At 45.2% G+C, this 22828-nt stretch overlaps 1 protein-coding gene across 3 annotated transcripts; it reads left to right on the forward strand.

Moving 5' to 3' along the window:
* Positions 1–352: 352 nt before the first annotated feature.
* Positions 353–20628, forward strand: ELAVL1 (ELAV like RNA binding protein 1). 3 transcript variants are annotated; one of them, XM_034070990.1, is made up of 7 exons: positions 353–443; positions 6979–7157; positions 11367–11470; positions 12076–12229; positions 13965–14190; positions 17663–17776; positions 19025–20628. In XM_034070990.1, exons 2-7 carry the CDS (start codon positions 6986–6988, stop codon positions 19347–19349), a joined length of 1095 nt encoding a protein of 364 aa, XP_033926881.1. In that variant the 5' UTR covers positions 353–443; positions 6979–6985; the 3' UTR covers positions 19350–20628. The 3 variants fall into 3 exon arrangements, with proteins under 3 accessions (XP_033926881.1, XP_033926882.1, XP_030909542.1); XM_031053682.2 differs by lacking the exon at positions 353–443 and adding an exon at positions 1061–1083; XM_034070991.1 differs by lacking the exon at positions 17663–17776.
* Positions 20629–22828: the final 2200 nt, after the last annotated feature.

The following is a 22828-nucleotide window of genomic DNA, read 5'->3' on the forward strand; positions in this document are numbered from 1 at the left end:
TTGTGACCACGAACACCCAGAGCCTGGGGCTGTCCTGCTACGTCCGAAACTCCTGTGCGCCAGGGAAGAACTGTTCTCCCGTGCACCGGAGCAGCACAGGCACCACACACGTTCTCCTCCCAGCTCTTCCACGCCGTCAGCAGGCCCCGGCGGAGGAAGCCCAGCCTCGGAGCACCGCTCCGGCCGCACCGGGCAGCCCGAGCCGCGCTCCCACTCACCCATGGCCGCTGGCGCCGCGCACGCAGCGCCACTAGAGGCTGTCTCCGGCCGGCGCTTGACGGACAGCCCGCAGGGCCAATGGGGAGAGGGACACGTGCGCACGGCAGCCAATGGGGCTCGGCGGGCGGGGAGGGGGCGTGGCCGGCGGCGCTGGTAGCGGCTCGTTGTGCGCGCTGCGGAGCCGTTCGCCTCCCGCTGTCCAGGCCCGGCCGCGCCCGCCGCAGGTGAGCCCAGGCCGGCGGGGGGTGCGCGGGGGACCCCTGGGCCCTCAGCGAGGCCGCGGCTGGCGAGAGCCAGAGGGGAGTTCGGCTCCGCCATGGCGAGGCCGAGGCCTGGGCCTGCCGGCGGAGAGCCGGGGCCTTGCGGGGGGAGGAGCCAGCGGGCGGGGAGCGCGGGCCGGGGCCGCGGCCTGCCAGGCCGGGCGGGCGGGCCCTCCAGAGCTGGATGCGGCGCAGCAGGGCCCGGGGCCGCCGCGCTCCCGGCCCGCGGGTCTCGCTGCTCGGGGCTGCAGTGAAGTGAAGCGGGAGGGGAGGTGGTGTCGCCTTGTGCCGGGGCCCTGCTGCGGTTGGTGTCGTGTCGTGGGCTTCCATGTTTATTTGGCCTTTTGTCTGCACGGACACGGCTCTTTAAACCTGCCCCCCTCGGTAAGATTGGCTCCTCTTTACTGAGCGGCGGTACCTGAGGGTGGGCTCCCTAACGTGGTCAGTGTGTGCAAACTGGGACCTGCTGGGAGCAGGGCTCAGTAGTGCTGTGCTAAGTGCTGTTGGCCGGAAAAAATCACGCCTGAAGTAACAGCCCACTGTTGTCAGTGCTCGTGGGAGGCTTCTCGGAGCGAGCACTCGCCCTGTCTTAGTGATGGGAGAGGTAAGAATGTATTTGCAGGATGTGGGTGAAAGGAAGCGGGAGAAAGGGCTATGGAGCTCTGATGGAATGAATCTGTGTGCTGGCCTCCTGCTCTAATGCTGGGTGGTGGAGCAGCATTATCTGCTGGGCTTATACCTGAGCCTTGATGGAAAGAGAAATGTGTTTTCTAAAGGACTTTGCACTGGGACCCTGCTATGCGCTTCAGGCATCTGAAGGAGGGACGAAATGGGAAGGGGATTCTCTATCAGTGCTTGTTGTTGACATTTGGTCATCTTTTGTGGTCTCTGTCTTCCTTTTCCTTTTATGCCATGAATGTGGCTGTTGAGTGCTCACACTACTCAGCTCTTGCCTCTTCTCCAGCTCTTGTTTAACTGCTTTTCTTTCTAGATCAGTGTGAACAGTTCTTTGCCTTGTGCATTTCCCCTTAAAACCATGATAATTGGTATGATTTCTTGGGTATCTGCGACTCTTGGGTTAGAATCATAGAATGGTTTGGGTTGGAAAGGACCTTACTTGCAACCCCCTGCATGGGGGTTAAGCCTGGGTTGTGTTGTGTGATGGATAAGAAACTCCTGGGCTCGTCAGTCTCTGCAGCGTGCTCCATTCCGCTGAGCCTGTCCCAGTTTCTGTCCTGAAGCAGTGTAGCTGTATTTGTGTAACGATGCAGATGGGGCTGTGGGTTCAGGAGTCAGTGTTCAGCAGTCCTGAGTTACAGCACTGCGAGCTGTGCTTGCAGGGGCTTTCCCCTTGGCTGGAATATGAACAGGAAGCTTTTGAGCTGGTGTGGCTGGTGAAGGTGTTGTAGTGTGAGTTTATAGCCCCAGTTCTTGGGCCATGATGTGGGTGGTTCTGCAGCAGCAGATAAATGCGCTGCTGCTGCTTTCCTATGGGAGCTGCCTCGTGCAGTGCCAGGGCTGTGGGGGCAAGAGTGGTGGCAAGCAGAGTCTGAATGGAAACATGACTGTTGTGTAGAGTGTCTTTAAGTGAAGGGTATGTGTGGAATGTGGCTGGTACCTGGTGCTGCCATGAGCTCACAGAGCCAGGGAATGGGATGAGTTGGAAGGGATCTTAAAGCTCATCCAGTTCCCAACCCCTGCCACAGGCAGGGACCCCTTCCACTGGAGCAGCTGCTCCAAGCCCCTGTGTCCAACCTGGCCTTGAGCACTGCCAGGGATGGGGCAGCCACAGCTTCTCTGGGCACCCTGTGCCAGCGCCTCAGCACCCTCCCAGGGAACAGCTTCTGCCTAAGAGCTCAGCTCAATCTCCTCTCTGGCAGGTTCAAGCCATTCCCCTTGGCTTTAAACCACTTTATTTTGTTTGCTGGTTCTTGCATGTTCTGTCACTTTTTGTTTTTCCTCTAAACACCCTCCTTGTCTTGACCTGTCAGACGTGTCATTGTAGTTTCAGAATCTGTTTCTTTCAGCTTTCTCTCTCGCAGCTTTGGTCTGCCTTGTTTCTAGCTTACTTGTTACAAGCCCTCTATGAGTTGATGACAGTAAAATGCAGTTGGTGCAACATCTAATATCGTGTCTTGTCGATATGCTCCCTGTGAAGGTGGTGACTTTTAGCTACAGAAACTCAAGTTTACTGTATTTGCAGACTTCAAAGAGAAGCTGTTCTTTTTGCACTTCAGAAAAAAGCATGGAAAGCAGCTGCAGGAGGTTCCCACCAACTGAAGCAGTCAGGAAGAGTGACACAGCTCAGCACAGGCAAGGTGTCATGTTTTGCCTCTGTTGGAAGTTGGTCAGGGCACTTCTCCTTTTTGATATGCAGTTCTGTGATCAAAGTGCCTGTAAGCTTCAAACTGCTGGCCTGGATGATCCATTTGATTATACAACCTTGCTATATGTAGAAGATGTATGAAAAATAATAGCTTTTAATTTTCTTTTAGTGTTTGGTTTTTGGGTTTTTTTGAGGGGTAGAGTGGAAATAAGCTGTGCTGAGAAGGTGGAGATGCTCTTCACGTGTGTGGTTTTGCTCTCTGGTTTTGTTCTTGTTTTTAATATTGGTAGCAGTGGCATAGTAAGTATAAATTAATTTTCTTCTAGCCCACCACTTCCATGGCCTCCTTGTAGGAGTGCAGGAGCAAGCTGTGGAATCATGGAATGAATCACAGAATAACAGAGTGGTTTGGGCTGGAAGGGACCTTATAGCTTCCCCCAGTTCCACCCCCCTGCCACGGACAGGGACCTCTTCCACTGGAGCAGCTGCTCCAAGCCCCTGTGTCCAACCTGGCCTTGAGCACTGCCAGGGATGGGGCAGCCACAGCTGCTCTGGGCACCCTGTGCCAGCGCCTCAGCACCCTCACAGGGAACAGCTTCTGCCTCAGAGCTCAGCTCAGTCTCCCCTCAGGCAGGTTCAAGCCATTCCCCTTGGCCCTTGTCCCAAGCCCCTCCCCAGCTTTCCTGCAGCCTTCAAGAGTTGGATCAAGCCTTCAGAGATTAATTTCCAGCTACCTGTTTTGTGCTGGTGTGTGAGCTGGAGAGGGGCTTTAGTCAAGGATCCGTAAGGATTGGATGGAGCTTGAAGCAGGCTGCTCTAGTGGAAGGTGCCCCTCACTGTGGCAGGGGGCTGGAGCTGGAGGAGCGTTAAGGTCCTTTCCAACCCAAATCGCTCTATGATTCCATGATTTCATCACCTGCCTTTGCAAGTAGACATTGAAATAACCTGTTAAAGGGCAAGCACATGGCTCAGATTGTAGTTGAGGTTTTGACGTGTTGGATCTGTACAGTCCATTACACACGTTTGGGTACCTTTTTATGTTAAACTTAACGTTTTTTCCCCTCATATGGTGTACAAATTTTATTCTTGAATTGAGAGGATCTGTGGACTTTGTGTTTTCCTCGTCATCTCAGCTGGCTTTTGGTCAACATGCAAATCCTCTCCTATTCGAAGCAGGGTTGTATGAATGCAGTGATTGTATAGCATCAGGTACTGTGCTGTGGTGTCATTATTCTCTAGAGTCTGTATGGATGTTCCTGGAGATATCTATGCTTGTGGAGTGCAGTATGGAGATCTCTTGGGGGCACGGAACGAGTTTGAGGAGTAAAAGGGGTTTTCTTGGAGATTATAGGGAAAGTAGAGGGGTCTGAGAAGAAAAAATGGATGGGGGCTGTGTGTGTCCAGTCTGTGTCTCCTCTATGCCTCAATTAACCTCTTGTTTCCCAGGTGTGTCCTGAGTTGTGAAGTATGTAAAGCTATTGGAGGCTCTACAGGCTCGGCAGACCCTTCTGGTGTGTGGCATTGCTTTTGGCACGTGTTCAGATCTGGACATCTCAGCACCTCTGCATCTGCCTTCTGCAGCTCTGTGGATTGGTTTGGCACTGCCCTTGATGTAGAAGTGTCCTTTGTGTTCTATTTCAGGTGTGGTCTCTAAGGAAGACTGCTCAGCAGCTTCAGCACTGGGTGGTAGAGCAGTGTCCAAGACGTAGCCAAATCTGTTGTTTGCCTCTGAGTCAACCATGACTTGTGGGGGGCTGAGGGGGTGTGTTAACATACATCATCCATGTGCTGAACAGGGATTGTTTTCAGGATACAAAGGCCAACACTTTTTCAAGGGCTGTTTTTACTCTCATTAGCATAAGCACAGTTCACCACCAGCGGAGGAAGTGGTTTCCCATTAACTCCCAGTATGGCCAGTAAGGGTTACTGCAGGAGAATGTATAAGCGTGTGGTGAAAGATTAGGAAGAAAGGAGCATCTTTATCAGTGCTCTGCTCCTTTTCCTCTTCTCTATGATGCCTTCATTGCTCTGCATGCTTTGTGCCTAGTATCCCATGAAAATGTTTGCCAGGCCTGTCTGTAGGGCTTCCTAATGTCTGAAGAAAGCAGATGGAAGGCTTCCTTCACAGTTCTAACAGCTTCAGAACCAAGGACAGCCAATGCACTGCATGGTTATCACCAGAAGTATTGCAGACAGTGAGATGAGAGGCTGTGGTGAAGTGATTTACAGGTGATAGGCACGTGCCAAACTCCTGCCAGCTTTGCTTAGCGCCACATACAAGTCTGGTAACTTGCCATCATAGAATCCCAGCCTGGTTTGGGCTGGAAGGGGCCTTAAAGCTCCTCCAGTCCTGACCCCCTGCTGCAGCCAGGGATACTTTCCATTAGAGCAGGTTGCTCCAAGCCCTGTCCAGCCTGGCCAACTGTCTTGGTTGTAACAACACATCATCTCGTTTGAGGAGCAAATGGGGTCCTAGGAATGCTTCTGTTCCACCTCAATGCAAAAATCAATTGGCAAACACAGCCAGTATTAACTCTGTGATATTGTGAGGGTGGCTGCCTCACTGCGTTGAGATGAGCTAAAGCCTTTTGCACACTCTGAACACCCAACCTGCTGTGTGGTGGCTGAGAAGCAATGATACCTTAGACTGTTCTAACTCAGCTCAGATTTGATTAGCATTGGGTTGGTGATACCTGCTTCAGATAATGTGCTCAGCTCTTAAAAAACTGCAACTAGAGGAGTTTTAGTGGGAGTTGCTTATAGTAAAGCACCTGAGGTTATTCTATGGGCTAAATGAGTGTGCTGGCCAAAAGTTGTATTAAAATAACCAGAAAGTTCTTTGAGCCTGGGATAATTGGTTCTTCCATGGCAGCACTGAGAGATTCAGTGAGAAGTAAATTTCACTTTGAACTTGGAAGGTTTATACTGAACTTTCAGAAGGGACTTGAAGATTTGCTAGTCTCCAGTGCTTGAATTCGTGCTTAGACTGAGCTCTTGCATCAGGTGAAGCATCCATTTACCATTAGTCTGGAAACACAGCGGTGTCAATCTGGATTTACAGTTGGTAAACTGAGTGCAGCAAGAGCAGGGGATGAGCTGAGCAGGCATTGCTGCTGGAACTATACGTGACCAAACTTTGGATTGCTCTTCCTGTAGTGGGAACTCTGCATTCAAGAAAGGTTAATCCTCTCAGGTTAACCTTAATTTCATTCCCCAGAAAAAGTTTTACGGATTTATTCCTCTTGCTGGTGGAGTTGGAATTGGAAGCACATACAGAATTAAACACTTGCAGTGACTTAAGGGGAGGAGTGCCCAACTGAGCATCAGGAGGCCACAAAATCACCTCAGTTTTTAGTAGCCTTCTGTTAATTCTGTCTGCTTCATGGCTGTCTTTAAGAGCTATGAAACAGAACTGTTGTTTCAGAGCTGGAGATGTTTGGTGTGCTTGGACTGAGGGGATGACCAAATCTGCAGCAGGAAACTGGAGAACCGGAGTCTGGAACTACAAGAAAATGAGCTTCCCATGGTGGTGGTTTCAGCCCAGGCTTCCTCAGGCTGCTGGAACCTCAGCTCTCTCCTGTTGCAGGAAGAGCTCTTGAATAGTAGAGAGTTCTGTAAAATGCTGTGCTTGGTGGTTTGAAAGAAGGAATTGTTCTGGGATTTTCAACAAATGCGTTCTGGGGGGCAATGCACAGTAGGAATAGTTGGTTGTTCTTTATTAGAAGAAACATTCCAACTTCTTTCAGGTGGAGGAAGTTTGGGTTGTGGAAATCCCTGTGACCGCTGTGAGAACCTAGATTTGCCCAACCTCTTTTTGAACACACTCTTTTCCTGCATATATATTTTAACATTGAGATTAATATTGTGGTCAAGTACTTCAGGTCTTCCTAATACTTCGCTTTAGGCTGTTCCCCAGTTAATGGCCATATTTTCCTCCTCCTTAAGAAAAAGGTAGTAACTGCTTTTGATTTACTTTCTTCAAACTATTCATGACTCCACAGACCTCCATCTTAATTGGGTAAGCCCATTACAGTGTGGAGGACACCCACTGCTTTCTGCACTTCGTTTTGGTTTTTCTTTCATGTCTTCCTTCATTAACCATGTAACTATCTATGGAAGAATTGTCTTTGCTCAAGATCTAGAACTGATGTGAGATGTTCTTTCTCTTGGCAGATATAAGATGTCTAATGGTTATGAAGATCACATGGCTGAAGATTGCAGGGACGATATTGGTAGGACAAATCTCATTGTGAACTACCTCCCTCAGAACATGACACAGGATGAGTTGCGGAGTCTATTTAGCAGCATCGGTGAAGTTGAATCTGCAAAACTTATTCGGGACAAAGTTGCAGGTATGGTCTAGTGTGTAAGGAATTGTCACTTGGTGCTGGTGGGCTGCTCAAGTCAATGCTTGACTGAGTGCTGTTTAATGTAGAAATACTGAATGTTTGTGTGTGTATAATTATAAGGAAGGGCTAGATCGCTCCTGGGGTCAGGCTGGGTATCGGTCGGTGGGTTGTATTCTATCCCCTTGTTATTTCTCTTATTACTATTGGTGGTAGCAGCAGTGGTTTTGTGTTATAACTTAGTTACTGGACTGCTCTTATCTCAACCCATGGGATTTACATTCTTTCAGTTCTCCTGGCCTGAACCATGACATGTAAAATCATCGTGAAATAGTTTCCTAAGATACTGATTTCTTTGGCTAATTTAGTAGCTGAGCATTCAGCCTAGATGTTGTCAAACAGTTGGAGATGCTCAGGTGCAGAGGCTTGCTCTGGAGGCTCCTTTTGCAGGACCTAAAGAACACTTTCTTTAAGAATATCAAGCCCTTCTTCAGCTCTCATGGCTGAGCTATACCTTAGACTTTCAACTCGGCACAAAATTGCCTCTGTGGGAGGTAAGGATATGTGAAAAAGGAAGCAAGGCATGTCATCATTTGCAGTTTCAGAGTCTACTTCACACTGTTCCTTGTAGCACTGAATCCTCTGGTAAAGTCTCATTAACTTTAACTTGAAGCTTGACAGTGCTGGGTAGTTTAAAGTCCAAAGCACATGCTTGTGTGCTTCAGGCTTTTCCTAACAGCCCTGAACAATCAGAAGTAAAATCCCTGTTGGAATTGCATAGTCCTTGTGTGCCTGTGGGGAAAAATGCTTGCTTTTCTTTACAGTGCTGGCAGGTGTTGAGTTCTGCATGGTATTTAATTTAGTAGCTGCTCAAGTTTTGTTGCTACTTGCAACACCATGAGGAGAAATTCACAGGCTTGGAGTTTGGAATGGCATGCTATTAAAGCTTTCCTTTTCTTTGGAGTTGCCTTTAATGTCTGTATTTGCAGAGTTAAAAATCACTGTTTGATAATGCTTATTCTTTATAAAACAATGCCTGATATGCATCTTTTTTTCTGAACTCATTCTCTGTTAATGAAATGTGTAGGGCAGAAAATGTCTTCTCCCTAGAATAAAGCTTGTAATGAGTGACTGAAGTAGCCTTTGCTTTCTGGAGACTCATTACTTTTGTTCAAGAATCAATTTGAAAGTCAAAGTTTTGTTTGGCTTCGAATCTTCATGATGAGCAGAGTATAGATCTGGTTGGGTTTTGTTAGGATTACAGCATGGGATTGAACAATCTTCTGGTCCACCTATTAGATTGTGCTTATAAAATTTATAGAAACTCTTTGAAACAACTACTTACCCTGGATATTGTTGTTGATGGGCACCTTAGGAGGTGGGAAGTGGCAGCAAAACACAGTGTTAGTTTCCATTCCTCACTTTGATATTCCTGCTTTGTGTGCACATGGATTAGAGCAGTTGCTATTAGTCTAATGACGCATATGTGGTCGTGTTTGAGATGTGGGAACTTCTTTCTCTGTTCCTTGTAGCAAGTGTGAAGAGAAGCTTGTGCACAATACACGAAGGTTAGTCAGGGTGCAGTGCTCCTTCAGCTCTTCCTTGTCATGCTGGAAAGACTGGGAGCTGGTCTCTTCATTCCCCAGTTTGTATACTGCATTCCTAAGCACTTCCAGGCATGGCTCTGCTTAATGTGTGATGAGGAACAGTGGGCAAATCCTGGGTTGTTGCTCACTGTACTTGTATTTGTGGTGAGTACATCTTGGACACCATAAGAGAACTATAGAACTGACAGTAGACATTGTTCTTTAAGTCAGATCTTCAGGCTAGCACTAGCCATTCCTTGGGGCTTTGAGCCTGGGGAAACATTAGAAGGTCATTTCCCAATATAGTGTGGCAGTATCAAGTGTGAGATGCAGCTTCTCAGTGTTGCATCTCCTGGCCTCCTGTGGTGATTGCTGAGTTGCCACTGACCCAAGGGAATTGATGAAATCCCCTCTTCCTGTGGCTCTTCTTTTGGGGTGAGAGCAAGGAAAAGTGCTGGGATTTGTCCAGTCAGGCTGCACTGATCAGACTGTAACCTGACTTCAGACAGTGGAGCCAAACCTGTGCTCTGAACTGATTTCCTACCAGCAATGTGTAGTGTTAAGTGTCCTCTTTCTTGGAGCAACTCTGCCTCCTACCAGAGATGATTCAACAGAAGAAATATGTCCTGTACTATATTTTGCCTTGCTCTCAAGCCTTGCTTGACTTTGCTGGGACATGCAGATTCTTGGGTCTGGGTTTCCAGCCCATCTGCTGTGCTGGGCATCTTTGAAGTGTTTCTTCTCCTTCAGTATCTGTTAATGCAGAAACCTTTGGGCCACCTTGTACTGCAAGAAATTCAGCAATTCTAAGTGCAGAGTCGTGTCAAGGTGTCTGTGCACAATGTGGATGCTTCTGAGCAATGGCTGTACATGTTCTGAGGGAACCTGGTGATCTTTAGCCTGCTCTTCATGTAGGTGTTCACAGGCTTTTAGTCCTTCTTTACCAAATGCTAAAGCCTAAAGTTATTCTGCTCTGAGTTGTATTTAGTTTCTCTGTCTTCCCCTGGGAGGTGCTGTTACTTTCAAACCCAGCTAAAGCTCTGGAAAGATTGAGTTAAGCTTTTTGCACATGTTAAGTGTCTCAGCCTCCTGTGGGATCCAGCTGTTGCTCATGGGACCCATAGCCTTGCTCTGAGTACCTGCTGACACATCTGTGCACCTCTGCATAAGTGTTCTGTCTGCTGGCATTTGTTTTCAGGGAGGTGTCCAACATCTTGGGAGTTCTTGGTTCCCTCCCCACACCATTTGTGCTGTTCGAGCAGAGGATAAGATGCCCCTGTGATACACCTTCCTACTCTAAGAAACCCAGGATATTGAATCCCAGACAGGTTTGTGTTGGAAGAGACTTCAAAGCTCATCCAGTTCCAGCCCTTTCCTGCAGGGACACCTCGGAGGTGTCAATGTTGGCAGAGGGGGAGGGGGGTCAGGAACGAGCTGGGAGCTTGAAGCAGTGGCTCAGGGAGCTGAGGAAGGAAGCAGGGACATGGACAGAAAACCAAGTGATGCTCAGAAAGAAAACGAGTGCCTCTTTCATGAAAGGGCTTTTGTCATGGAAACAAAACTAGATTCTTTCAGCTGAAGGAGTAGAGTAGTTTGCTTAAAACGAGGTTTTCTGGTCACTTTGTTAATTATTCATCCAGATAAGGACCTATTTGTTTCTTCTTTTTTATCTTTGCTTCTGGAGTACATTTACATTTATGTATGTGCAGACTTCTGAAAGGCTTTTTTAGAGGTTTATTTAATTACTCTCCACTAAAATAATCTGAAAACTCTCACAGTGCTGCCTTCTTTTGCAGGATAGGCTTCTAGTAGGCTCTTAACATCATGGTAAAGCAAATAACTTGTCTGCTTGCCTGGGATAAACACTTGACATTCATCATAATGCTGTGTAAATGCTGATTCCTCATATTTTTTGGCATATCCTAAAAGGAAGGGAATTTTTACTGGTTAGGAGGAGGGAATATCATCAAATCACAGAGTGTTTTGGGTTGGAAAGGACCTTAAAGCTCTTCAAGTTCCAGTCCCCTGCTTTCTTTTTGTAAGAGTAAACTTACATAAAGCAGTAGTACATGACTTGTCTGCATTCAAGAGACTTTTTGCCTCTTCAGCTCCATCCTGTGTTTTGGACCCTCACTGCTCATTAGCTACGTTGGATTTATTAACAATTGAAAACTCTTTTCCCTCTTGTCTCCAGGAGTGACAGCTGGGATAGCTCCACGGACATTCGCAGCCTGATGACTTCTTACTGGGGGTTCCTCTGTTGGTGCTTTCTCCCTCTGCTCTTTATCTACAAAAGATTGTACTAATGAACTTTGTTCAGTGCTTGCCTTTGTTCCACCCCCATTAAGTTTTCAAGGCTGTTCAGCATCAGTATTTTTTGTTTATGGAATTTCTGCAGGTGCCTGATACACACTGGCCTTGGAGACAGAGGATGTCCACAGTGCAAATGGAAGAGCTCTGAGTTACTCCTCATGATGCGTGCCAGCCCTGAGATACTTCTTTGGCTTATTTAAATACTTGCTGTGTGGATTATGTTTGAATTCTCTTTTTCTCCTTTCTGTTTCTCAGACATTGACGGTGATAACGTTCTGTTGGTAGGTTTAATTTCAAAAGATGTTTTTCCATGTAGGACACAGCTTAGGCTATGGCTTTGTGAACTACGTTACTGCAAAAGATGCTGAAAGAGCAATAAACACACTGAATGGCCTCAGACTTCAGTCAAAAACTATCAAGGTAGGATGTCTGAGGTTTTTTTATTCTTCTATAGAGTGGCTTTCTAATAACCTCCATTCTGCTGGGCAGGCTTGTATGCTGGACTCTCGGATGAGAGCAGTAAAGGGAGCTGTTAAAGCCCCTTGGGTTTTGGAACAGCTTTCTGTTCGAAGATTCCCTTTTTTCATTCCCACTGTTTTAACAGCAGCATCTGGGATCATTACAAACTGTTGCTGGGCTTTTGGACGTCTGTGCATCTCAGCTACTTGGTGATCTCTATTTGAAATCATGTTAATACACATGTACTGCTTTTCCAAAATAACACCTACTGAATGTGTAGGAAATCACACCTCTTGAGGTGATCATAGAATCTTGGAACAGTTTGGGTTGGAAGGGACCTTAAAGCTCACCCAGCTCCACCCCCCTGCTGCAGGCAGGGACCGCTTCCATTGGAGCAGCTGCTCCAAGCCCCTGTGTCCAACCTGGCCTTGAGCACTGCCAGGGATGGGGCAGCCACAGCTTCTCTGGGCACCCTGTGCCAGTGCCTCAGCAGCCTCCCAGGGAGCAGCTTCTGCCTAAGAGTTACGTTTTCCTGAACAACCTTCTTTTTTTCTTTCGTTTTCAAGGTTTCCTATGCTCGTCCAAGTTCTGAAGTTATCAAGGATGCTAATTTATATATCAGTGGGCTACCACGGTCAATGACACAGAAAGATGTAGAAGATATGTTTTCACGCTTTGGCCGCATCATCAACTCCCGCGTGCTTGTGGATCAAACTACAGGTGAGTTCTGTTGCATTACTTGTTGTGTGCAGCATGTTTTCTGGCAGATCCTAAACTAAATTAGACTTCTACAAACTTACCATGACATCTGGTGTCAAACACTGATACTGTTTTCATGGGGTATCCTTTTCCAATGGTTGTTTTTAAAGCACAGAAAGACTTCTACTAGTTTATAATCTAAATCATACCATATTTCATGCCCTTACTGCAGTTTTACCAGACTGATTTGCCAGATCTACTCTCTTGCTGTTACTGTAGTGCACTGTACTTCTGGGCAGTGTCTCTAATCTGGAGTACTAATGTTACCTTTACTTCACACGTGCACAACTATTACCCACAGGTAAATTCCAGGCCGTAGCTCTATATTAAGAGCAAAGCAGTGTGTTTTGTCTCTTATACCAACCTGGAACTCAGACAATTTTCTCATCTTCTGAAACATCTGAGGTATCCCACAGCCCTCTGTGGTTACTGCCAACCACGCACTTAGTCCTTCCCTCTTGAACTTGCTGCATGGATTTTATGCATTAAATATCATGAGAAAGAGAAGGGAGCAGTTGCTTAGTTAAGTACTTGGCTCAGGAGAGACCAAAGTTAGGGATTTCCTTTGTAATGTTAATCCTGAGTCCATGTTATAAAATGTGTTTTCAGAGAGTTTTAATTTCTTACCTAATTATTTCAGCCTGTACTCTGTGAGGAAAATCCTTTCCTGGAGAGCATTCAGCTTCAATATCTGTATGGCTCTGTCTCTAGAACTGCCTATCTAGATGACAGCTGAAACAGACTTTTAGAGCATAGAAAACACATTAGAAAGGAGTCCTGCTTCTCTGGCTGCCAGTGGAGTTGGGATCATTTGCATCTGTCTGACAGAGCTATAAAATGAGATGGCAGAAGTCATACAATTAAAATCCCTCCAGGAATAATAGTGTTTTCATCAAGTGTGCTGAGGCATGATGCTGTCTATATCAGTGTCAGCTCAGAATATGATGCTTGCTTTTAAGTAACCTTAATAATCTATTGCTTGAAGAATGGATTCTGTTTACAATATAAAGTTGAATGGAAGCCTAGCTTAGTTTTCCATTCCCTTCAGACTGTAGCCAAGCATTGACTTGAAAACCTGCATTTCACATCTTGGTCTAGTCCCAGGTAGGAGAAACTGTGTTCTGTTGTGCCTTCAGACATAGCTGCTCAGCAGAGGCTGTTTTCCAGCTTTGGAGAATTAATCTGTTTAAAAATGTGCTTTCTACAACACTTATGTTTTAAATGAAGGCTATGATAGATCCTAGTGAGCACCACTTAGATGAGCAACATGGAAGCTAAGAGGAAGTACCAGTATGCTCTGGGATAGTCTTTGCTGACTTCTGGGTGATGCTGGTGTTCTGTTCCATTCAGTGGTGGGGCATAGAAACCCGGACTTGGAATGGATGGAAAGGACCTCAAAGCTCCTCCAGCTCCAACCCCTGGCAAGGGCAGGGACACTTTCCACTAGAGCAGCTTGCTCCAAGCCCCATCCAACCTGGCCTTGAGCAAATGTATTCATTTGTCTTTTGTTCCTTAATTTTGTACTTTATTCTCCAGCTGCTGAAGAACCATCAGTAACTGTAGAGAACTTGAAAACCCTGCCCACAGAAATACTTAACAGTTTTGGTTTTCTTTTCCTTTCAGAGTTATTTTGAGTTTATTCTGAACATCCTTTTCATTTATTTATTGTTTGTTTTTTTATTGGTTTGGTTAAAAGGTTTGTCCAGAGGGGTCGCATTTATCCGGTTTGACAAAAGGTCAGAAGCAGAAGAGGCAATTACAAATTTCAATGGTCACAAACCCCCAGGTTCCTCCGAACCCATTACAGTGAAGTTTGCAGCCAATCCTAACCAGAACAAAAATGTGGCTCTGTTATCCCAGCTGTGTCATTCACCAGCTAGAAGGTTCGGAGGGCCAGTGCATCACCAGGCGCAAAGATTCAGGTAGGTTAGGAAGAATAATGCATTTAAGGCTGTGCTGCTATTCCCGTGTCCGTCTGGGAAGCTCTACAGTGATCTCATTGTGTGTGAATGAATACAGAGTGCACTCTGTGTCCTGCAGTGTTCTGTAAATAAAACTGTTGAATTAAAGTATGATGAAAGTAAAAATCTTACTTGTAAAATTCATATTTAAGTTAATTATATCAAGGGACAAACCCTACGGTGGCTGTTTCTGCAATTGAGTGTGTAGTGAGATACAGGAAGCAGCAGATTCCAGATGGGTTTTATTAGGTGCTTGTCTCAACAGATCCCCAGGCTGTAGTCTTATCTAGGTGAATAATGATGTAAGTTGCAACTAATTCAAGCTCTGACCCGTTGGTTCCAGCAGGGGGGTGTCATAGTAAAATAGGAAAGCCTTATTCCTGATGGAGAGATGCAGTGGGATTTCTGCCTACATCTTGAGCTAGGCAGTGTTCTGTCCTTGAGTCCTCAGAAGTTCGGTAAGATCATTGAGTAATTACAACACCCTGCCTGCTCCCAGGGCTGTGGGAGATACAGTGTGTTTTGCCTTTGAGAACTGCTTGGAATATGAACTGCTTGAATTTGAATTGCTTTAGTTGCTTAAAGGAGGGTGGTGATAGTTGGACAGTGCACTGGAAAATGCATTACATATACTTATTGTCTTGGCTTAGTTATGTATTCATGTTTCTTAGGGTGGTGTTTCTCTGTGGAGAATTTACTTTTCTTTCTTTTTCTCCTCCAGTTAGCTCAGTAAAACTGGACTAAAAACTCAGATAGCTTTTTACAGCACTATTATCCCAGTGACCTTCCTATAATGCTTTAGCATTTTAAGAACAGCTCAGTTTGATGTGTCTCCAATGAGAATCATTGTAATCTGTTGTTTTCCCCTAAGGCTGATTGAACAGGTTGTCCAGAGAGACTGTGTAGTGTCCATTCTTGGAGATGCTCAAAACCTGTCTGAAACAGACCTCAGTAACCTGCTTGAAGTGCCTTGGCTCGGAGCAGGGAGGTGTTCTAGAGATTTCCAGAGGTCCCTGTCAACCTCAGGTCATTGGTTGTGACTGTGCCCCAGGCAAGTTGAATGCAGGCAGCTCCTCAAATCTAATTTCCCTGAAGCATTCATTCAGATCTCTGCACCCAGATGAAGCAAGAAATGCAGTTCTATGTTGTTGCAGTTAGGTGAGCTGTGTCTTGCATCAGCCAGGGCTTTATTGTGTCCTGGTAAGATCTTGAGGCTTTATGTCTCATATTTTCATTCTTAATGTAATCAGACATTTTTGTCATCCTTCTTCCACTTAAAATTTACAACAGCTTTGAGGCATCAGAGTAAGCAGTACAAATAACATTTGCATCCATAAATAAGGTACCAAATAACCTTAATTCTGTCCTCATCCCTCAGAAACAATAGAAATGATTCATGTGTTAATACTTGCAGGAGAAACTAAATTTTAATGCCCAGGTCATTTATGATGTCTGTAAGAGCAGCATTAATACTATTTGTGTGCATTTCCTACATTCTGACAGGCATGGGTTCTCGCAAGTGGAGATGAGAGAGAAGACCACCTGTCTCTCTGTTCCATCCCTGATCTGTGGTAACTGCCCACCTGGGTTGCCTGAGCCCAGTGCTCATTTGTCCACACATTTTGGCCACCTTCTGCTTGCTGATTGAAAAAAAGCTCAAGTTTTTGAGGTACTACAGATTGGCAGAGGGAGTAGTAGAGCAGTAGCCACGTTCTTATGAGTACACACAGGCACCATCCCACAGCCTCTTCTTATTTCACTTCCCATCTTTGTTGTCAACAACAAGTTCTTCTAGTGACTGTTCCTTAAAGGGTGCTGAAGGTCAAACTGTGGTAAGCCTTAGGAACCTTAGTTTGGACTGAGTCTTGGTTTTGTGTAGTGAACAAAACATGATGGAAGGATAAGCTGCTTCCAAAGAGCTCATGGTCTGTATAAATTACTCTTGTGGGCTCTGCTACTTAGAAGTTGTCTGATGCTGACATTTTGATTACACTGCATCTTGTTCCATCCTAATCCCTGTAAATCCAGGATTAAGCCGTTGGTATCTCTAATTTATAATTATCAATTTCCTACAGATATCACTCAGACCCTTTGTTTAATGTTCTGTTAATCCTTTGTAGTTCCTGTGGTATTTGTGGCTCACATCAGGAACTGGTCTTAATGCCTCATGCCACCAAAGAGCTGGCCTGGCCTGAGGCACAGTCTGACACGCTCTCTGCTTCCATCCCAAAGGAATGACAGTGTGGTGTGGGATTGAGTTTGGAGGAGAGAGGAACCACCGAGGGCAAGAGTTTAAACAGAATAGCAGTTCTGTAGGTATTGGACTCTGGTGAAATGAAGAAGTTTGGCTCCTAAAGCTGGAGAAGGCTGGCCAAAGGCCCTCGGAGTCCTGGCCTTTTCCCTTCACCAGAGCTCTGTGCTGTTACATTATTTTTCCTATAGCGTGCATTCAGATTCATTGTCATCCTGCTGCTCTTCTGCAAGTGGTTCCAGTCCTTGATGTCCTATTGATCTGGGCTTGTGGGCAGAGCCTGAGGCTTTACAGGAAGCAGATTCAGAGCTCCACTGACTGCTGGAACCAGCATTGTGCAATTCTGAGCTTAGTGATTTTCTGCTCCCCACACATGGAAGCAGGAACCCAAGGCTGGTGATCTGTTGAGACAAAAACGTCCCAGATACTAAGGGAACTACATCCTACCCTCTCATTTCTCAAATGGGAACAAGCTACAAAGCTGAAGGTGTCTGTACAAAAAAGTAAGCATATAAAACGTGCAAACACAGAAACAGTTTCCTATGAAAGCAAACGAAGCAGTAGATCTATCACCTGCTCATCAGATCACGTGGATTACTGTGTGCCATTCACCTGCTGATACTCTTAACTGCTTTTTCAATTCTGACTGTAGTACAAGGATTCCCAAACTTGGATTTCCTTGGGGCTGGCCAACAGTGTGAGCATCAGTGAGTATGTGCAGCATGAGCTCAGGTGTGGCCATGCTGGCCTTAGAAACACCAGCAGCAGGTAGCCAGTGGGGCCGCAGCCAGACTGAGCCAGGTTGGGAAGGGGTCTGCACCACTGAGACTCCCCCCACTCTGGTATATGAGGAGCATCTCGTAGCTCAGGTGTCCAAGGAAATGAGCTGTCTTTGAGTACCAGACAGCCTGGGGCAGGGGAGATGGTGACTGCATGGTTCTCTTGTATGAGTGCATCAACCAAAGTGCCACACTGAACACGAGCTGACTTCCCTGTGGGCATGGGTGGGCTGCTGCAGCTCTGCTTCCCTTCCTTCTGATGCACACTGTCTTGAGCCCTCCCTTCTGTCTAAAGACAGCAGCAGCTCCTCTCTTGGTACAGGGCAAGAAAAAGTCAGTGGGGAAGTGTTTGGCACTTAATGCAGCGTTCACTGCCCAGACATCCATTCCCTGTTTCCTCCAGGTCAGCAGAGAATCAGGAACTGCCACCCCCATGTTCTTGGCAGAGAGCAGCACGTGTACCACTTTTAAGTGGTTTGCATATCACCAGTGGTACACCACAGTTTGGGAACCCCTGGTATAGTATAATTATATTTCTACAATCACATGTCCTCACATTTTTTAAATAATACATAAGCTCAATTTCATACAATTGAGGTTTTAACCTTAACTTTCACATTTCCTGACCTTTTGAGTGCTTAGCTTGCAGCCGTAATACTGCCTTAAAATACTCTGAAGCTTTGAATTACTAGGGTGGAGGCCAGAAGTAGAATAAAGGGGAGTTAGAGATATGGGTTATAGGAGAAACGAAAATAATACAAAGCAAGATATAAAAATGAGAATGGGTTTTGCTATTTGTTATGCATAAATACTTCTGGGGTACAATGCAGGGAGGCAGGTTTAGGAAGGGTTTCTTGGTGACTTAAAACCCACTTCAGTAAAGCCAAAGAAGTTTTCCTAGGATGAAGTTGGTGTAAAATTACTAAGACAACCATACATGCATCCTGCAATTGTAAAACTATGTGACTTCAATGTGGTTTGCTGGTTTGATGTTTAGAAGCTCCTGCAGTTAGAGTATCTCCAGAACTGTGTGTTCAGGATTAAAAACCTGAGATTTTAATTCTGAAGCTGGAATGTGGGACATCACAGCCACCAAGGGTTGGCTGAGGAAGTACTAATATTTCCGTAGCTGCCTAATAGCTGGGGCTGATTGAGTAACCTGCTTGTATGGGGGGTGTTTGCCTCTGTTCCTTAAAATAAGAAATTTAATTTGAGAAACACACAATCTCTGCTCCTAAACCCAAAGAATCCCCTCCCTGCCCTGCCCCAGCAAACCCCACAAAACCCTTTGGCTTATGACTTCCCAGTGTATTTTAGAGGTGAGAAAAGGAGGGTGATGGGATGCAAACTCCTTGAGGGAAGTAAGTGGTGGGTGGATTGAAACAGGCTGGGACCTCTGGGGAGGTGTTGCCTGATACCTGCACTCAAGCAGTTCTACACCGATGCCATGGAGTGCTCTTCACAGCCTGGCTGAGTTTCAGGTACCCTGTGAAAGTGAGCACCTAATCTTGCATTGCAACTTTTCTGTTGCCTCCCTATTCCTAAGGATAGTTCCCTATTAACAAGCTAATTGGAATACCTAACATTGATTCATTTTTTTTTCCTGGCAGCTGTCAATTTTGATTGTCAATTTGAATGGGGAAAGCATTTCTGGCGGTTTTGATGTCCATGTAGAGAATATTGATGCTCAGTTGCTTCCCATTCGAGTGAATTTGCTGAATTGAATTGAACTTTTACATGAAATATTGTGCTTTTTATTTGCTAGGTTCTCTCCTATGGGTGTAGATCACATGAGTGGGCTTTCTGGTGTAAATGTTCCAGGAAACGCATCTTCTGGCTGGTGTATCTTCATCTACAACCTTGGTCAAGATGCTGATGAGGGAATCCTCTGGCAGATGTTTGGCCCCTTTGGTGCGGTTACCAATGTGAAAGTTATTCGAGATTTCAACACCAACAAGTGCAAAGGTTTTGGTTTTGTGACCATGACAAACTATGAAGAAGCTGCAATGGCCATAGCAAGTCTTAATGGCTACCGCCTGGGGGACAAAATCTTACAGGTTTCCTTCAAAACCAACAAGTCCCACAAATAACTTGCTCGTGCTTTTTGTATGGAATAGATTAAGTGAGTGACAGAAGTTGAAACCTTCTTCTTTTTCTTTTTTTTTTTGTTAGTGTAAAACTCATTTTGCGCCAACTTTCACAAGTGTTTGTCTTAGTCTAAATGAGAAGTGAAAAAGGTTTTATATTCTGGGATGCAACTGACATGTTCAAATGTTTGAAATCCCACAATGTCAGACCAATTTTAAGTTCCTTTTAAGTTATTTCATTTACAAACATGTTTCAAAAACCCCCTGAAATCTGAAGTCGATTGCATTAACCAGACCCTCTGGATGGTGGTAAAATTGAAGCATGCTTTCACTTATGAGACTAACATTTGTTCCATTGAATTTTGTCTGCAAAAACTGGAATTTTCTGCAAAATATCAGTCTGACTGAATTAATTTTCTTGTGGTTTTTATGTTGCTGTTTCTCCCACCCTTGACCTTCTTCTCTGCCCCCGACTCAGTAGTATGGAAGAAAAGTTGAGAAATACTAATGTTTTAGTTGACAGTCATTTGTTTGCTCAATTAATATTCATTTACTACATTATGTAGTTGAGGATTAGGCTTTTTAAGTCAAGGTCTTGTAAGTAGTAGCATGCCAGCATAACTTTTAACACCATTGAGGAGGTAAGTTGCACACTGAGCAGTGGCCAAGCTGTCCAATTCAAAGGTTTTAGAAACATTTTACTTGTAAAATCCACTTTCTAATAGGAATGGACCAAAGAGTTTCCAAGAAACTCCGGGAAGATTTCAGAGTCAAAATGAAACTCCAAAAAGAGAGTGCGAATCTTACGTTGCTACTTGATCAACCTCAGTCCCTTCTGTCCAAATACTTAATGCATGGTGCACTACTTACTGGTACATTATAATGCAGCAAGATACTTACTCATTTTCAATGATCATTATGAATTTCTTTGGTAGTTCTGTTTTGTAAAGGAAAAACCAATAACAGCTATAAACATTTGAGCATTGTATTTCTCGCATCCCTTCTAATGAGTGCTAGATCTTTCTATTTTAATAGTTTTTTGTTTTGACAACTAGCTTTATTGAACACTCAGCAGAAAAGTACTTACCTACTTGCAAGTTAGATATTAACAAAAGAAAACCCCCCTTTGATTTGTAGATTTAAAGATGAATCCCCCAAGTTTTCTGCAGACTGCCTTGAAACTTTGAGTTGTTCTGTTTCTGTTAATTTTCTTTTGCTTTTTTGTGTTTTTTGTTTGTTTTTACTTTTGCATTTAAGAACATTAAATTTGATTTTGTTTTGCTCAAATTTTGTTTTGTTTTTTATTTTCTATTTTTTTGCTGAGTATTGCACACAGTGTCCAGCTTTCAATGAGTGTTGCTTTAAAGAACTCTAGTTCCTCTTGAAGGGTTTATCAGTTATTCCTTTGACAGAGAAGTAAAAGAAAGAGGGTTGTGAACCAAGAGCACTACAAGAAATCTGTCACGTAGAACCTGTGTGCCACAGGCTGACATAACCCTGCAGGTTGTTCTTCGGTAGGAAATCTGACAAGGATTGCTCCATGGAGTAAAGGCTGTGTAAGGATACTGGGCATGACTAGAGACTTATCTGCACAACCGTCAGGTCCAGTGTTCATGCTCTGTTGGCAAACAAGAGACGGGATCAGGGCAGTTTTAATGCAGTGTCTCCTTTTGTTGCATGAACCTCTACCAGTCCCTAAGCTGACTTTCAAATGGCAGAGGCCCTTCCATGCCTCCTGCTTGCATCCCTCCATCCCTGGCTGACCTTGCCTTGCATTCACAGTCACTTCTTCTCTTTCTGCAGTGGGACCTACAGTCTTGCACAGCCCAGAGACAGGCCATTTCCTTTGATCACCTTCAGCACTGTCTCCAGTCCTGTTCACAACCATCTCTTGAGAAGCACCATGGTTTGTACAGCAGTGGCTGTGACAGAGCAACTGACTCCCACCCCTCAAAGTGTACTTTCCAGTAGTCTGTTCCAGATGTTCCCACCAACTAGTCATCAGTCTTTTATTACATCAATAAATGCTGCTTTATGTGGAAAAGGAGAGATTCAGAAGCACTCAGGGGGTTTCTCTGAAGTTAAAACTGAGCAGTGTAGAGTCCTCTCACTGTGTCCCACATCTCTTAACCTCACACTTTCCTGTTCTACAGGACAGTTCTTCCCAGCTTCCTGTCATTTTCTCTTCATCTAAGACTAATTCCACACTAATGGAGAGTTGCTGGTTTATCACAGCACTTAGATAGGGGTTCAGACTTACAGTGAAGGACACCCTCAGTAGGACTGTGCATCAGTGATCGCAGCAGGTGTGCTGGCACTGCTCTGAGCTTTGAAACAGTTCATGGAGATTTTTTGGCATCCTCATTATCTGCCTGCTTCTCTGTTCTTCCATTTCACTTTGCTAAGTAAGAAGGAATCACAGGATGCCGTTTCAGTAGTAGTATGGAAACATCTCTTGTAGGAACCATCTGATCCCAGCTTCCTTCGATAGTTGCTCTGACAGCAGTTACCATGTAATTTCCATGAGCAAAATGTTGCTGCTTGAGTCAGGAAAAGAGGGAAACAAACCCCTGCTAAAATAGCAAGAGCTGATAACTGAAGTGTATGGTCTGCATCATAATAGTCAATAAATATTTGGCATAAATAGCTGAAGTCAAGGAAGAATTGTCTGTATTCTTGCTGCTTTTGGTCCTAAACAAGAGCTATGTATCCTACTAGTAAAGACCAAAGGAAACTTCTGGAAATGGAAACTAAACCCAGCCTTTTGAAGCTCTTCCTTGGACATACCTGCTTCAGGAGAGGGTTTGGCCTCTCGATCCTCAGAGTTTAGAAAAACTGTTAATACATTCTGCTTTTTCATCCTTTAATTTGATGAAATATGGATGTTTCTTTCAGGTGATGCTCAGTCACCCAAAGGCCTTTCTCAACCCAGAGGACATTTCTCATGAGCTGCAGTAGCTCAGTGAGGTAGAGTTTTGGTCGCTGGCTTAGGATGTGGTGATCAGATTTTAGAGACCTGGTCCAGGCTGGAGATGTGCTGCTGGGAACAGCTCTACTAGAAATGTTTTTGGGTCCCCCAGGAGAGGCTGGAAGCCTCACAAGACACCCCCAGGTACCTGCTGCTGAAGGACCAGCTCTAATTCCTGATGAAAACACATAGTTATGGCCATACTGCTGTTGCAGTCTCATGCAGATGCTGAAGAGAATGATGATGCCTCAGGGGACAGGGTGAGGGTGCCAGCTTTTCTCAAGGAGTCAGGCTGGATTTCATGACTCTGCAGTTTGGGTGACACCGTTTTGTTTTCACGTGTTCCATCAGATCATGTTCAGAAGTTCAGCTGCCTTGTGTTTGAAAAGAAAGGGGAGAAAAGGCTTCATCAACCTTGTGGTCAGGGTAGCTACCTTCAGAGCTGAGGCTCTGCCAGGTGGGAATACAAACAGGAAGACTTGGGCTGGATGTTCCAATGGACCTGTTTGCTTTG

Source organism: Melopsittacus undulatus, chromosome 19 (assembly GCF_012275295.1).
Source record: "Melopsittacus undulatus isolate bMelUnd1 chromosome 19, bMelUnd1.mat.Z, whole genome shotgun sequence".
NCBI lineage: Eukaryota > Metazoa > Chordata > Aves > Psittaciformes > Psittaculidae > Melopsittacus > Melopsittacus undulatus.